The sequence below is a fragment of the Cladophialophora immunda genome, assembly GCF_000835495.1.
Source record: "Cladophialophora immunda strain CBS 83496 unplaced genomic scaffold supercont1.1, whole genome shotgun sequence".
Lineage (NCBI taxonomy): Eukaryota > Fungi > Ascomycota > Eurotiomycetes > Chaetothyriales > Herpotrichiellaceae > Cladophialophora > Cladophialophora immunda.
The window spans coordinates 6,462,033-6,479,143 of NW_015622541.1; the positions used below are offsets into that span (position 1 = coordinate 6,462,033).

At 52.6% G+C, this 17,111-nt stretch overlaps 2 protein-coding genes across 2 annotated transcripts; both read left to right on the forward strand.

The window, feature by feature from the left end:
• Positions 1-43: 43 nt before the first annotated feature.
• On the forward strand, positions 44-2,285 carry PV07_01895 (uncharacterized protein; the record flags this gene model as incomplete). The annotated part of the gene is made up of 6 exons (XM_016388469.1): positions 44-433; positions 495-736; positions 793-1,156; positions 1,250-1,508; positions 1,564-1,716; positions 1,784-2,285. The coding sequence occupies 6 exons, from the start codon at positions 44-46 to the stop codon at positions 2,185-2,187; spliced, it is 1,812 nt and encodes a 603-aa protein (XP_016255397.1). The 3' UTR covers positions 2,188-2,285.
• Positions 2,286-14,521: 12,236 nt separating this feature from the next.
• PV07_01896 (uncharacterized protein) lies at positions 14,522-16,728 on the forward strand (the record flags this gene model as incomplete). The annotated part of the gene is made up of 3 exons (XM_016388470.1): positions 14,522-14,573; positions 14,733-15,672; positions 15,733-16,728. Exons 2-3 carry the CDS (start codon positions 14,968-14,970, stop codon positions 16,726-16,728), a joined length of 1,701 nt encoding a protein of 566 aa, XP_016255398.1. The 5' UTR covers positions 14,522-14,573; positions 14,733-14,967.
• Positions 16,729-17,111: the final 383 nt, after the last annotated feature.

Here is a 17,111-nt window from a genome sequence, read left to right on the forward strand (position 1 = left end):
CAAGTCTATTCATTTCAACTTGAATGCAGACATAGACCAAAATATGCCTCCCACCGCTGTCGACATTGCCTTTGTGTCCGATGGCACTTTGGCCCTGGGGCACGAGTCCCTCACCAATGGCACTGCAAAATTCGCGCCAGCTCCATCAACAACTGAGGTCACCGCCAACGGTGTTGACCATGTGGCGTCCGACAGGACTAAGATTGACATTCCGCTGAACAACCAGCCCAGCTACCAACCGCGTAAACTGCGTGTGGCCACCATTGGCGCTGGCTTTTCGGGATTAACACTCGCCCACAAGCTTCGATACCAGCACCCTGAAATGCATGACATCGTGGAAAATGTTATCTTCGAAGCACGGGGTGATGTTGGAGGTACATGGCTGGTGAACACATACCCCGGGGTGCAGTGTGATGTTGCTGCCCACCTTTACGTGAGTGCTGCTCTTGAGATGGTCCCCCAATATATAGCGCTTGTTAAATGTATATGTACAGGCCTTTCCCTTCGACCCAAACACGGAATGGAGCAAGTTCTACGCCAGTGGCGAGGAGATCTTTGAATACATCACACGAACGGTGAAAAAATGGAACCTTGACCGAGACGTTCAACTGAACACCAAGGTTGTCGGAGCTTACTGGCTGGATGACTCGGGCAAGTGGAAGTTGTTAGTCGAACACAATGGCATTCAACGAGAGGAATTCGCCGACATTTTGGTGTCCGGCCAAGGCTTTCTCAAGTACGCATTTACCTACTTGATTTTATATCTTCTGCGGATCAATTAACCGTTGTCAGTCTCTGGAAGTGGCCCGAGATCGAGGGTCTCCAGTCTTTCAAAGGAAAACTAGTCCATTCAGCCGACTGGGATCATGACTATGACTATTCCAACAAACGAATTGCGGTCATTGGCAATGGGTCATCTGGCATCCAGATTCTCCCAGCTCTGGCAAAGAAAGAGGGCACCGACGTGACGAGCTTCCAGCGTGGGCCTACTTGGGTTATCTCACGCATGTCCCCTTCGCTGCTCCTGGGTCGCAATGTGGCGGAATCGAATCCAGTGTACACCGAAGAGCAGAAGCGCCGTTTCCGCATCGATCCACAGTACCACAACAAATACCGAAAGGAGCTAATCCATCGGATCAACAAAGCCTTCAGATTGGTACGGACATGCCTTTTGATCTCTCCCCTTGCCTTCCCTCCTCTCTTCTTCCGCAAATATCCAGCAGTGGCTGACATATGATGATGGAAACAGTTTGTCAGGGACTCGCCCGAGAACCTCGACGCCACCAAATTTGCCATCAAGCAGATGTCAGACAAGCTCAACAATGATCCAGAACTGTGTGAAAAGCTCATTCCCAAGTGGGAACTGGGCTGTCGACGTGTGACGCCCGGAGAGGGATACCTCGAGTCCTTCTTGTTACCCAACGTCCATCTCACGCAGAGCCCAATCACTAAAATTACGGAGAACGCAGTGCACACTGCTGACGGAAAAGTGTTGGAGGTCGACGTTGGTACGTTCTCCACCCTACGCTCTTACTTCCCATACTAATCGGAACTTTGAAACAGTCGTATGCGCTACTGGGTTTGACGTCTCTCATTGCCCACATTATCCCGTCATCGGCCGCAATGGTGTCAGTCTGGCCGAAAAATGGGCTGATGAACCCGAATCGTACCTCTCTATGGCCTGTCCTGACTTTCCAAACTATTTTATCTTCACTGGTTAGTGTACCATTTTACTCCTCGCCCTCCGGATCGACTTCTTGCTCACCTTCGATCACTCTCCTAGGTCCCAACGCTGTGGTCGGCCATGGTTCCCTCATCGAGGGTCTTGGCTGGGTCTCGGAATGGATGATCAAGTGGATGAAGAAAATCGCCAGTGAAGATATCAAGTACGTGGTGCCAAAGCAGGAAGTGGTGGATGAGTTCGTCACGTATGGTGACAGAATCCACAAGACCTTGACTTGGACGGGAGCATGCCGAAGTTGGTACAAGAAGAACCGAGTCGATGGCCGAGTGACCGCCACCTTCCCTGGGAGTGCGCTTCTCTTCAAGCGACTGATCAGCGAGCTTCGCGCCGAGGACTTTGAGATCAAATACCGGAGCGCAAATCGCTTTAAATTCACCGGAAACGGATTCACCGAGTACGAATTGGACGATAACAACGACTTGGCATGGTATGTTGAGAAGTAGAGAACCCATATTAGATGGTGCAGAGAAGAGTTTGTGCACTAGAGGACGTACAGCGTAGGGGGCTTGAGAACATGAAAAGAATCCGGCTTAGATTGAAATTTTTGGGCTTCTTGCTCTGAATGTCTATTCTCTGATTTCAAATGTGACATGGCCCTAAGTCATAGAAAAGGTGTTAGAACGTTTGATCCTGTTGCTGGCAGCGCACAAGAGCCTTCATTGCGGCTGTAAGTCGCGCTTCCTGCCCAGTAGAAGCGACAATAGTGGTACACTCCTGACCCAAGCAAACCTATAGAGATCAAACAGAGTCTTTAGATGAAGGATGGCCGCGAGTTAACCAAGGCGAAACTAATGCTCGTATTGCTTGATGGTTTGCTCTTAGGTACAAAGTAGACGGGGTAAAAGAGTGTTGCCATTGGTAGCCGCTATTACCCACCACACAGTACTACGAATGGGAAAATCCCTTGGTAAGTTTAAGCCAGCAGAGTTCAGTCTCGTCGTTGGTCATCAAGACGAGCATATCGCCAAAGATTGAGCTTCGTCAGCAGTCGTTTGGACCACAACAAGCAGGTTGAATATGCGCAACCCCGCGTCCTCATCTCCCCCTTGATCCTGTTGTCACATTAGTCGACGTTCAACTTTCGATCCGCTCCCAGTGCCTTTTGACAAGGAGGTTTCAGGAGATTCAAAGCCTTAAGCCACCTGTTCCATGTGTACCGTTGAGGTGGCTTTCAGCTCGGTCAAGCCTCCCGTAGCCAGAATTGGATCCTCTCTCAGGAGCTCTCTGTCCAACTCGGCTCGCTGCTCAGGAGTCATGTGGCTAATATCCAAGCCGACTTCTTCGCCAAACAATTGACCGATTTCCTCCAACGATAGACCTTTAGTCTCCGGACAGTAGAACATCAGGAATGGAAGGCCGGAGAATGTGACCGCAATAAAAACCAAGTAGTACTTCCAGCCGATCGTAGCAAAAGCGGTTCCGGCCACCTCGTTGTAGACTAGAGCTGACCCAAGGAAGCTTGCAAGGCCCATGGCGACTCCCGGGGCGCGAATGTGCGTCGGGAACAGCTCTGACATGTACACGTAGATGGTTGGATCAATGCCGAACCCATACCACGTCACATAGAAAAATAAGAAGAACACGCCAAAGCCATTACCAACTTTGTTCGTGGTACCGCCGTATTTGGCAATCATCACCATGAGCAGGACGATATTGATAATGGACCCGATCTGAGAGGTTCATCACTACGTCAGAGAGGACAAAGACAGTTGAAGTGCACTTACTGTTCCCCAGATCATCATCTTCACACGCCCGAATCGATCAATAAACCAGGTGGATGCATAGTTCACCACACCGGCCCAAGAGCAATAGACACCATAGAGCAACAGCGGAACGGACCCGTCTAGGCCAAGGTTGCTGTAGAGAAGAACCTAGATGACAGAATGTGTGTGAGTTATGCCAAAATAAGACGGACACCATCGACCGATTCGCGGCAGGACGAGGGAATCTACCTGATAGTTGTTGACAACCAACACACCTGTGCTTTGAAAGAGGAACCTGTTGACAGGATCCTTGTCAGCGACATATCCCCAAACATAGCCCTGAATCCTTGAGGATTCAGAGAACACTTACTCAAGAAACATGGCGGTAAATAGACGTCTTCGGTATGACGGAGTCTTCAAAATGGCCCACAGGGAGCTGGGCTTTGAGCTATCCAGATCAATCTGCTTTTTGATTTGGAAGTATTCTTCTCTAGCCAGAACATCATTCTGGTCATCAGGTGTGTGGTGCAGCTTCTGTAAGATCTCAAAAGACTTTGCGTGATTGCCACGCATCAGTAGCCATCGTGGGGACTCGGGCAGCCAAGGTGAAACGACCAGGATGAAGGTTGGCGAAATAACTAAATATGTCCTTTCAGCAGATGGCCGTCGGCAGCGATCACACTTTTTTACCTTGAAGGCAGACCAACAAACGCCATGATATCTTTTCATCTCCGAAATAGCATCCGTAGCCAGCCCACCCGGCGGTGGACTATGCTCTCGTTAGAAGCCACGCAGATTTTGGAGAGAATTCAGTTCAGCCTTACATAGCCTGTAACTTGTGCCACTGCCGCGAGGCCAACTATACGTCCTCTCATATGAGGCGGCGATATCTCGGACAGGTAGGTCGGAATCAGCGATACCATGGCGCCCGACCTTGATGCACATAGTCAGCCTCTGGCCTAGAGGAGCTGTCGTGGCTGGAACCCTGGGGGGCTTACCCGTAGCCGCTGGCGAATCGGCCGACAATGAACATTGCAATGTGAACGGAAGCCCCTTGAATGATACCAGAAACCAGAAGTATGGCCGCGAGGATCTGCAGGTTCCGGACACGGCCAAAGAAGTCTCCCTTCCATGCGATGGTGAAACAGCCAAGCATCCCACCAGCGAAGAATAGGCCGTTGGCAGCTAAGAGATTTTCATCAGCCCAGCTTCCTCAACTGGAAATCATTTTTATTTTTGTCCCAGACCTCCTATGATACTGGCAGTTCGTTGATTTCCAGCGTCAGCCGAAAGACCAAAGTAGTTGAAAAAGGCCGGCATCCCTGGGTTGAATATGTCAGCCATGGTCACAGAGATTCCCCGACCAAAGAAGGAGGCTCCTCACCGTAGACCGGCGCAATGACCGAATTGTTGAAGCCATAGGTGAAAGAGCCAACCGTCGCTGCTATGGCGATCAAGAAGTTGTATCCACTTGCTCCAGTCATGACTGCTGAGGCTCTTTTCTTCCCGAGGCAGCTCAATGCTGTAGTATCAGAGGTGTTGGTATATGAAAATGGAATTTGATGGGGACCAAGATGACCTTTCTCGAGTTGGGTCGAGGTTTGCTACACTTTAGGCCTGGAGATGTTCTCTGGGTCATATAGGCAGGCAGGATAAGCACCTTCATATTCAACCGAAAGACAGACCTGTGTCGAAAACCTGGGGACAATGCAAGGTTTCTCGGCTGTCTGCTACCCGTCTCCAGTGCTCGCCGAGTGATGATGATCCAATTCCGGGGTTATGTAGGTTCACTGGGGTTTAATTCCCCAGTGGAGGTTTGAGAGGGTCAACGGTTGGAAAAGGTTGGGGTTCGAGCAAGGACCCGGGGCTGGCCGGCCAGCAGTGACAAGTAGCCGAATCGATTCCGACCAGCTCTCTTCGCAGCCGGATGCCGTCGGCTGTCAGAGCCTTCTGTCAAATCGACTAGTTGACGGGCGCCAGATTTCAGCCATTTCGGGACACGACTGGGTCACTGGGACCAGTCCAGACGATTTCGTATACCCGGATGATGCTCTGTCGTCGAGAGTTTCTGGTATCTATCAGTCACTCGCCTCGCTCAACAAGACCACAGACACATTCAGAATTGTCCTTCCACGTGACACAATTTGTGAGAATGCCATCCTTTACCTATCAGAACACTGGTCCCGTGGACTGCCCGACAGAGGTGGACTACACAAAGGTGAAAGGAAAGACGGTAATCATCACGGGAGGTGAGGAAAATAGCAACGTGTCTTTGTGCTTCCGATGCTGATGTGGCCGCCACTGTGATCAGGTAGCAATGGACTGGGAGAAGCCTATGTGAAGGCACTTGCATCCAACGGGTTGGTCTCATGCTCTCTTGCTCGTGCGGGAGGACTTATCTTTCGCCAGAGCATTTGTCGTCAATGGTGATTTGTTTCCACCTGCGAAGCCTTATAACGAATCCAAGTAAGTACCAGATATGGTTCAAGAGCACCAAATGTCCTTGGAGGAGGGGTTGGGGTTGGTGGTTATGAGAGTAACCTGGCATTTAACTCTCGTCTACAGTGTTGTCTTTTGCAAATGCGATGTCACGGTATGGGAAGATCAAGTTGCCTTGTTTGAGACGGCCAAGGCCAAATCACCTAGCGGAGGGATTGATACCGTCATTGCCAATGCGGGTATCTTTAAAGAAGACCTATTTTTCGTGGGTACGTTTATTTTCTGCACATCGAGATAAGCATTCAGACAGCTAACGAGTATTTACGACTTACGAAATAGGACTGGACTCAGATGTTCCTACCAAGCCCAACTTCAAGATGATGGATGTCAATGTCTATGGAGTCTTCAGTACGGCTAAACTAGCAGCGCACTACTTCAGTCAGCAAGATGAAGGCAAGTATGACCGATGCTTAATTTTAGTCGGAAGTGTCATGAGCTACCTCGATACGTATGGCGCCGTGGGCTACGGCCTTTCTAAGCATGCCGTGCGAGGTTTGATGGGTGTTCTACGAAGGCGTGGAATAATGCGCGTGAATCTACTCGCACCCTGGTAAGCTCGACTCGTGTACTGGGGAGCCATAAACTTCTTCTGCCTTTTCTCTACGAGACTCTCTAATCAGCATGATACTTGATAGGTACACGCCGTCGACTGTCAACACACCCGAATTCCAAAAGTACCTTGAGGACCTTTTCGCGTCTCAGGGTCTCGGCTTCGCCCGGGTCGATGACGCCGTCAAGGTCATCATGAGAATTGCAACCGACGCGGCCCTCAACGGTAAGACCACTGGATTGAGGATGCCTGGAGAAATGGCGGCCGCTAACCTTCCTATCTCCTAGGTCGCGCGCTTTGTAACGTGCCCACGGTAGTGGCGGAGTCTGGGTATGTAGATTTGGGCATGGACGACTTTGTCGAGGGCTCTCTTCTCGATCGTTTTCAAAAAAGTGTTGCGGAGATCAAGTATAGTCACATGGCTGCCGCACCTACCAAGAAATAGAAGGTGCAAATGGAATATTAGGGCGATGCCGAGCAGCACTTACATCTCTTTGATACCGATGCCTCAACACGCAAATTATTAAATAAAGCCAATGGACCCACCAAAACACATCTTGACATTCTCTCAATGTCTATCAGACGTGTCAGACTTACCGGATGAAGAACTTCACGGGGCAGAGAAACAAAATGGGAACATAAAAGCCCCCCTCCTTTTTTTTTAAACAATGTTAAGTGTATGGATTGTATGGACTTTATCTTATATGGGGAAGGGTGATTGAAACGCCTCTCCTTTAAGACGGACTTGTATTTAGACTGAGGCTCAAAGTAGCATGGGTTGAGTGTCTCTCTATACCACGCCCACGAGCTCCTCCGCTGTTGCCCTCACGGTCGCATCAATATTGGTTTTCGGCACGCCTTGGTCCAGCGCTTTCGAAGACTGGACTTGCAGTTTTTCGGCCGGCTTTCCGTCCAGCTCAAGGCCGGCCAAGCGCCCGTCCTTTCTCCAGGCATCCAACAACCGGATGAAGGTGGGGGAGCCGAGGCCGTAGCGGCTGGTCTTCAGGGTCTTTTCAGTCAGTTGCCCTTCGTCATTGTAATAGCTGGGCGTGCACTCGCGCAGGAAGTCTTCACGAAGTCTGCCCAGGTCGATGATGGTCCGCACCCAGTCCTTCTCTGCCTGTTCGGACGTTTCGACCACCCTGGCCCCGCGCTGCATAGCACTGGCCACTACAAATGCAATGTGGGTGGCCTGTTCGTTCAGCATGTGCGTAAAGTTGGGAGCGACGGCTGTCTGCATAATGCTCATGATGAAATGGTTGGGAAAGCCACGGGTGTAAATGCCATGAAGCGTCTCAGGCCCATTCTTCCAATGTTCGACCAAGGTCTGGCCCCCACGGCCGCGCATAGTGATCCGCATCCGCTGGCTGTAATCGCTGCCGATGTATTCGAATCCCGATGCGTAGATGATGCAGTCGACCTCGTATTCGACACCCTTGGCGACGATGCCTTTCTCGGTGATTCGCTCGATGCCCTCGCCTTCGGTGTCGACGAGCTCAACATTCTCTCGGTTGAAGACGGGGAGGTATTCATTTGAAAAGGTGGGGCGCTTGCACATTTGGTTATACCATGGTTTCAAGGCCGCCGCTGTCTTCGGGTCCTTGACCACCTGGTCCACTCGGGCGCGAACTTGCTCCATCTTTTTGAAGTCGGCTAACTGCATCGCCTTGGCCAGCTCTTGCGCCGCTTTGATGGGGTCGGCAGCTTGCTTGCTCTGAGCGACCTTTTTGCCCGAGACAGACAGATTGACAAGAATGTCAGTCCAGCCGTCACCTACCTCATCCTCTTCACCTTCGACATGTTCACCAGACACGATGTTGTTGAAGTTGTCCATGCGATGCTGCTGCCAGCCCTTGATCTTTGTCACGCTCTCCGCCCAGGCTGGATCTGTGGGACGATCGAGCCGGACGTCAACCGATGAAGGTGTGCGCTGGAAGACGTAGAGCTTCTTGGCCGCTCGAGCAACGTGAGGGATGACTTGGACGCCCGTGGCGCCAGTTCCGATCACGGCGACACGTTTGTCAGCCAGTTTGGTCAGGTTTCCTCTAGAGTCGCCACCGGTATAAGCGTAGTCCCATCGGCTGGTGTGGAAGCTGTGCCCCTTATAGGAGGAGATACCAGGGACACCGGGCAACTTAGGCTTGTGCAGGAGGCCACCAGCAGTCGTGATAAAACGGGCATGGATGTGATCCCCTCTATCAGTAGTCACATCCCAGCGCTTAGTATCCTCGTTCCAGATCAGGCTCGTGGCTTCGGTGTGGAATAGGGCGCGATCGTAGAGACCATACCTGCTGCCGATGCGTCTCGAGTGCTCATAGAGCTCCGGTGCTCGGGCATATTTCTCGGTGGCCACGTAATTGGTCTCCTCCAGGAGTGGCATGTAAATGTAGGCCTCGATGTCGCAGGCCGCGCCAGGGTATCGGTTCCAGTACCACGTGCCTCCAAAGTCGCCCGACTTGTCGATGATCTTGATATTTTTGATACCGGCCTCGTAAAGGCGGACGGCGAGGATCATACCGCTGTAGCCGGCGCCGACGATGAGATAGTCAACTTCTTGGTCGACCGGATCCCGAGGCACACGCTTGCTCCATGGGTCTTCGGAGTAGTGTTTGAGATCATCCTCTTCAACAGTGTGATATTGAGCGATTCCTCCTCGGTTTAAGCGCTTGTCACGCTCTTCCCTGTATTTGGCCTTTAGAGTCTCTGGATCAAAGTCCAGCTGCTCCTTTGGCGAAGTTTCAGAGATGGAGCCCATGTCGAAAGCTTGTTCAATCGCACTACACCACAATCCTGCAAGACCACAGTGATATTAGATCGAACGAGAAAAAGTGTGTTATGGCAGGTATTCCCAAGCTAGGTCCCGTTCTGAATTAGGATAGATGTCCCCTGCCAAATAGATGCCTCAAATATGGGTGCTGTGGACGATAATGGGCATTTAATGGTAGCCAACTTTGAGCTTCCCCGTCAAAACCCGATGAGTTTCTCCTGATCGGCTGGCGAAAAGATAGGCGTTCGTGCAGGTTCAAAGAGGACGTGCGCTTGCTTGATGTTCCACTTGCGCCGACTATTGGGAGGTGCTTCGGAACAACAGACTCACAGGATCTTGGACCGGCGCGGAACAAGAAGCCAGGTGCCCATTAATTAGCTTGCCGGTCATCCCTTACCCGCCGGCTGTTTTTTGGCCGGGATCTCCAGAAAGCCGAAGTGTCGTAGCCGGAGGGATACCGATAGCCGGGGTAAATTCACGTGGTCTTTGAACACTCAGTCCTATGGGCCATGTGCGCTATAGGGGAGCATGCTCTCATCGTGCTGCGCGACGGCTTCTCTATCTCGAACCAACCTCGAAGAGCATACAGGTTCGACGTGAAGTCGACTGCCGGGTAGGGGTAGCCACTGAATTGACCGTCTTTTCGTGTTGTCTGCCGCCGCCAATAGGTCCTAGCTCCGAGGTTTTTGTGATGAGCTTCCAGTGCTGTCCCATTTTCTTCACGCTGCTCCAAAAGAGAAACGACAAAGCTTAGCAGCGAGAAAGTCTGCTCTCTGCTGCACCAGGTATCAGCTTTAGAGCGGGTGAAGGGGTGCTCAAGGACCATGAAGGCCGCACGCTTTCATCCAGTATGTTATTCCTCTACATTTAGGTCACGCAGGAACTCAGGTGCGAATTGTAGACTACGAAAACGGTCTCGGTCGACGAGATACCCGTTCCCACGGCTGGAGATTATGACATTCTCGTCAAAGTAAGATCAGCTTCCTTGTGTCACTCGGACTTGATGCTTCTCGACGGAAGCCGCCCTATTGCACACTCGAATCCTGTCGTCATGGGTCATGAAGGGGCAGGATACGTGGAGGCGTGGGGCAAGAACGTGAAGGGCTTTGCCAAAGGGGACAGAATCGGATTTCTCTATATCAAAGGCTGTTGCTGTAAGAGACGACAATGTCCACAGAATTGTTTCCTGTTCCTGAGCTGATGACCATCCTGTCTAGTTGAGTGTAAAGGATGCCAATTACATAACCTCAACTGCACAAGAGGACAGGGCCTTCTCCAGGGGTTTGACATTGATGGCATGATCGCCGAGTACACCACCATTGATTATCGAAATGCCGTCCTTCTGCCGGAGACCATCTCGCTGGATTCCGCATCAGGGTTCTTCTGCGCTGGCTTTACAGGTACGTCGACGGCCTCGCTTTCGATGCGAGTCCAAACAGTCGCGCTGATTCTCCTTCTACCCTAGCGTTCCATGCCATCGAGGGTTGTGAGTGCCGGGAGGGGGACTGGATAGGTATCATAGGGTGCGGAGGATTGGGCTTGTTTGGGATCAAATATGCCAAAGCTATGGGCTACCGTGTCATCGCGGTCGACATTAACGACACCATGTTGCAGACCGCGAAGGAGGCAGGGGCCGACGTCGCGGTGAACACGCTTACACAGGCCGAATGGCTGGCCACGGTGCAGCAATCGACAAACGGTGATCCGATTCCCGCCGTCGCGGTGTTTAGCCCTGCGCAAGCTGGCTACAATACCGCTACGAGAATGATTGGGCTGGACGGAGTTTTGATGGTGGTGGGACTTCCACACGACAAAGTCTCCTTCGACGCCAGCGATCTCTGTCGCAAGCTGTTCCGAATCAAAGCCGCCAACACTGGTGCGCCGGCAGAATTACCGCGCGCTGTCAGCTTCACGGCCGAACACGGCATCACCCCAAGAGCCGAGTTCTACAAGATCGAGGATTTCCCGCTCATGGTCGACAAGATGAAATCCGGGGGAGTGACGAGCCGGCTAACAGTGCTGTTTTGAAGGAACAAATACCCGTTACACCCACGGCCCCGGAAAGCTGGAGACCGGGAATGTTGAGATCAGATCCATACGTGCATCCCACGAGCTGGAGGAAGCGCAATCCAACGCAAGCGTGGGGCTTCTCGACTATAAAACTCCGATGACTTAAAACGGAGAGGGATATTTCATATCGATTCCTGGCACTATGTTAACTGGATTGCGCGATCGAGATCAATCAACAGCTTGGTGGCAAGAGCGAGTTGCGAAACATCGAATTTGAGGTCGGGAATATTTCCACTATGTACAGGCAAGACGTAATCGTTTTGCACTCCCGTTGCCGAACGATGTCGAAGTCTCCGGATAGGCGAAATAGCAATATTCACTTCACAATCAAGCTCTCACAGCTCCCTCAGACCCCCCCCCCCCCCCGTGGAAGTTCCACAAGTGTCCCCTGGGGCTTTACCAGCCTCTCCGTCCTACTTATTCTATGTACCCGCCTTCCATTTCTTCCAGAAGCGAGCAGAGCTAGATGTTGCTGTCGACTTTGTTCAACGAGACATTCTCCAGCTGGACTCCAAGATGGGGTTTTTCAGATTCAGACCCATTTGGTATATCCATCTGTGCCTGGTACGCCTCAACGAGGTCATCGTCGCCGAACAATGCAGCCACTTCCTCTAGGGACAAATTGAGAGTGTCGGGATAGGTGAACCAGATGACAACTGTACAAACCGCCGTGATAACGAGGAAGAAGAGGTAGAACTTCCAGCCGATGTTTGCGAAAGCGGTGGGCGCGGCCTGCAGCCAGACGATATTGATCAAGCAGTACGTCCCCATGGCGATACTCATCCCATGAGACCGCAGATATGTCGGGAATATCTCGGAAGCGTACCACCACGTTACACCGTCCAACAGCAAGCCATAGCTGAAAACGTAAATGTACAGTATTGCAACACAGGCGCTGAGGCCTGCTTTGTTGGAACTCCCCACGTAGGATGCCACGAGGCCTGCTTCGGCAGCCAGAAGGACGACTAACGTACTCAGCCCGACACAAATCAGGGTAGGTCGAGGCATTCGGTCGACGACAAGTACGGCCAGTAAATTCGCCACGAATGCCGAGCCCAAGAAGCCGGCCTGCAGAAACAACTGCGCCGCCGGCCCGTAGCCTAGTTGATTGTAGATGATTGTACCATAGTCTAGATGACCCGGTGGTTAGTTTAGCTGCGTCTAGAGCTCAAGAGGAGAGAAGAAGAATCGAGAGAGGGGACTGACTGCCAATGACGAGAATGCCCGAACATACGATGGTGAAAACCAAGAAGAAGGTCATGATGGCACGCTTCCGGTACGACGGCCTCTTCAATATACCGATCCAGCCAATCTGCAGTGAGCGATCTAACGCAATTTGACTTTGCATTTGTTGGAATTCGCGGCGAGCAAAGCTTTCGTCTCCGTGAAGCGAGTGGAGAGAACGGACAATCTCCCAGGCTTCTTCACCTCGGTCTTTTGTGATGAGATAACGAGGACTCTCAGGCACGTATCGGAGGGATATGAGGCCTAGAATCGGGAATAGACATCCGATCGCCAACGCGCCACGCCAGGCCGCGGGGCCGTCATAGTAGTAGAAGCCGACTCCTATCCATGACGCGGCATTGTATCCAATGTTGTTGAAGATAGGATTGATATCCAGGAGAATTCCACGATCCTTAGGAGGTACACTTTCGGCAATCCACAACGGCACCCCGGTCAAAGCCATAAAACCACTTCGAAATAGCGTCCCACGTCAGTATGCTCTTCGTAGACGGGGATCCCGAAGTAGAGCGGGGCGAGAGAGAAAGACACGCAGAAAATGGAAGACATACCCGATCCCATTGATGAACCGAAAGACAATGAACATGGCAATATGCTGAGAGGCGGCCAACAGAGCGGTGGTGATGAGAATCAAGACCATACCAATACCAATCGAAGCCTTCCTGCCGTAACGATCGGCGAAGTAGCTGACGGAGAGGCTACCGACAATACCCCCGACGTAGAATAGAGCGTTTGATGCTCCCAGCAGCTGAGAGGCATTCGAGGCAGTATCCAGATGCATGAATTTCAGAAAAGTCGGCTGTCCGATGGTCGTGGAGATGATGCTGGACGCGTACCCGTAGGAAGCCGCGCCAAAGGACACGCCACACGCGTGCAGGATTGTCGAGGTCTTGTAGTGCCTCTGCGGCTTCGCCTCGAGGACGGTGGTGGGCGCCGTCATTGTCGCCGTCAGTGTCGCAGCTGCTGCTCTTGAAATCGGCCTACACGACTGAGGCAACGTCGATGCTCGACGCTGCGGGTGTCAGATGCTCGACACGATGCATGTCGGTGGAGAAAGCCATGGATTTATACATGGCTCGAAGGTCACAGGCTCGTTTTGATCGGGGGCGACCATGGGCAGGGAGTGTACACAAAGCCATTCGGCTGCGGCTAATGGTCTGGGAAGAGTGAGTCCGGCTGCCTCATGCGTCCAGGGAGCAATGCCGGGGCAGCAGAGAGTGGCCATTGGTTCGTTTATCGTAGCGCCTCGTCGCTGCGATGAGACAGGGATGACCAAATAATTATTAAAATGATAAGAGCCAGCCTAGTGAGCCCCGTGAGCCTCGTGAACCTGTGTCCAGCGAGAGGGTTGGGGACTGACTTAGCTGGGGAGAACAACGAGCGGGTCGGGCTTGCGGAGCCCCAGTTCCCCCACTGGCCCGCTAATACTGTCGACCAACCTATCGGCGGGGTGGGGTAGCGAAAGGTTGCCATGAGGGCCCCAGGCTTAAAAAGCCGCGTCCTCCACTGCCGAACTCATACACCTACCTCCTCTCTTGTTCTCGCCTTTGCCCCGGCCACATTTTCGAGTTGCCGGCATGTCCAAAGCAGCGTCCGTTTCCAACTCATCACGAGAGTAATTTTCCATTTCCCACCACACCATGGGCGGGGACCTGGAATCATCCGGCACAACGAATGCGAATGCCGACGCAGGTGTCCAGCCCTATGCGCAATTGAGCGATCGAGGCCTGAACCAGCCGGTTCGAAAAAGGGCTCGAGCAGTTTGCCGAAGGTGCCACGAAAAGAAGGTCGGTCTGACGTCTGACTAGTTACGAACTTGTTCTTGGGTCCCCGGCTCCCTCTCCCTCCTCTCCTCTTCCTAATCCCCCGTGAGCCACCGCTGCTGCCTCACTAAGCGTCTGTGCTAAATCCTTGAAAATCATTGCAGATCCGATGTGACCTGGACGCTCGGATTGGACGACCATGCCTGAACTGTGCGCACACCCAGAGCGAATGCAGGTATGCCCAATGTTGACAGTTGCCCCTGGGCGCGCGCTCGAGAGGGATCCCTTTTTTTCTATATTTTTTTTTAGATCCCACTAGCGGGCTTTCCGGGCATCTAGTGTATCATCTCAGGAACATTCACGTCTGACTCAACTGCACCCTTCCCCCGTTTAGCCCACGTCCTTCTCGACGAGGTTTACATGAACGTCAAAAAGTCAATCACGGCCCACAGAGCCTTGAAGCCGGGCCAGGTCGGAATTCCACAGTCAATGATACCGTCAGCAATGGCATCAACATCAACCACAATGCGCAGCTAGACAGTCCCGCTCCGACTGCTTATCCATTCGCTCCGCTGGCCACTGATCTCGATCAACAAGCGGGCTCCGCGAGAGTGCTGACTCCTCAGGCCATGCTCTCAGAGTCGACCCGGCCACAGTCGTCCTCCCAGCCGGTACCAGCTCCACCGTCCTATGCCCCGAATTTCTCCAGCCGCAAAGCCGCTGACACCGCCCAGGACGCCGAGCTATCCACGAACTCCTGCCGGAACACCCAAGCCAGCTACCTGGGTGAATCGGGCTTCATGCCATTTCTCAACCACGAGGAACAAGTTTCCAGCAGCCCCGGCGGCGGTCCTGTGACCATCAAGATTATCCAGACGATTGAACCTCTGAACCCCGTGCTTCGAAAGTCCTACACCGATATCTTTTTGAAGCACTGCTTCACATTCTGCCCAGTGATGGACGAGTCTCTGCTGGCGCTCCCTGAATATGAGACCTCCCTGGCCATCCAACAGTCCATTGGCTTGATTGGAAGTGTAATTCAGCCCTCGCTCCTTCACGTCGACAAACCGTCAGTGTACTACGAGAGAGCCCGGATGCTGATCCAAGGAGGCTATGAGCCCAACCCTCTGGCTGCCCTGATAGCCGTCATGCTCTTCTACTGGCATGCGGCCGCGCCCCCGACCGTCATCAGCATGAACACGGTGTGGTGGTGGATAGGCGTTGCGGTACGTCAAGCTCAAGAGCTCGGCTTGCATCGAGAAGCAAAGATCGGTCAAGCGTTCCGACCGGGTGAAACGATCGGGCTTCGTCGTCGGATCTGGTGGACACTGTTCGTAAGTTCCACATCGAACGTGGGGTGTCGGTGGGCAGCATCATGTCTGACTGCAATGTAGGCCAGGGAGAGACTTACTGCCATTTGCCAGGGAAGGCCGTGCATTATCAACCCTAAGGATTGTGACGTAAAGGATCCGACACCGACGGATTTCCCAAACCCCGACGACCCAAGGGCACTCATATTTGTCCAGTGGGTTCGACTCTGCTCAATCGTGGGCCGCGTCGGTGATCACCTCCGCAGAAACCCTAGCGGCAGCACCCATACTGTTCGTGATTTACTTGATGAACTGAGAAACTGGGCACAGAATTTGCCCGAAACATTGCGCTTGTCTTTCGACCGGCCCATGAGTACGGAACACGAGGCCGAGCTCTACCAGCTGCATTTTCCATACCTCTCATGCATCGCGCTTCTTCATCTAGAAAAGTCATCCCAGCCAATACCGAGAGCCACCACAAATGCCCTTCTGGCTGCTTCATGTACGGCTCGCATCTTCGAGAACATCCTGATTCGAGGCTCACTGCGGTTCCTCCAGGGCATGGCTGGTTGGTATATATCTATTGCACTATTGTCGCTGCTACAAGGACGTCAAGTCGGACGACTTCAACAAGCAGCCGACGAGCACATCCGGGTGCTCCGTGTTGCTCTTCGCGAGCTGTCTCATCGATTCGGCTCGGCTAAAATGTACGATCGGAGCATCGAGAATCTGCTCAATGCACAGCAGAGATACAGTGCGTCGGGCGATATGCAGGCAGAGAGATTGCGGTCCTACCCCGACGAGTCCCAGAGCATCTTGCCCCGGGAGATGGATGCCCGCCTGTCCGAGCAACAGGACTGGTCGAAGTACTTCCCAGGCCTCCCAAGCAATGTCAGCCCTCTTGTTGAAATCCTGGTGGCTAGTAACCAACCATCCCCCTTCTCCGACTGGGGGAATGGCAACGATCTCAGCTACTTGCTCTACGACATCTTCGACAACCCACTTGACGGCATCACCGGAGATTTGTCGGACCATATCACTGGCTGGGGCATGAGCATGAATGATCGCTCCTTTCTCTAATTTACTGTCCTCTCCAATGCGAGGTACATTCATTGTAGGATTTTTCGTGAGACTGATGCTGGACTGGCCAATAACGACCTTGGATCACAGTTCACGGCCGAGGGTAACTTACCCCCCATCAGCAGGTCGGGAGCAAATGAAATTCAATCGCGTATCAGCCACAGGCCGAACTGTTATGCGTCGGTGACACCTCTGGCTGGTTGTCTGAGGTCACGATCTCTAGATTTGGGCGATTGACCTCCTGTAGGGAAAGTAAGAGAGATGGCATCATCCTAAGCTCTGTGCGCTGGTTTGCTTAAAGCCGATAACGTTTGTCGGCGCCGAAAGACCCACTCGGCTCTAAGTTACTACCGGACCGAGTGGGTGGGGCTCCGCCAATGACA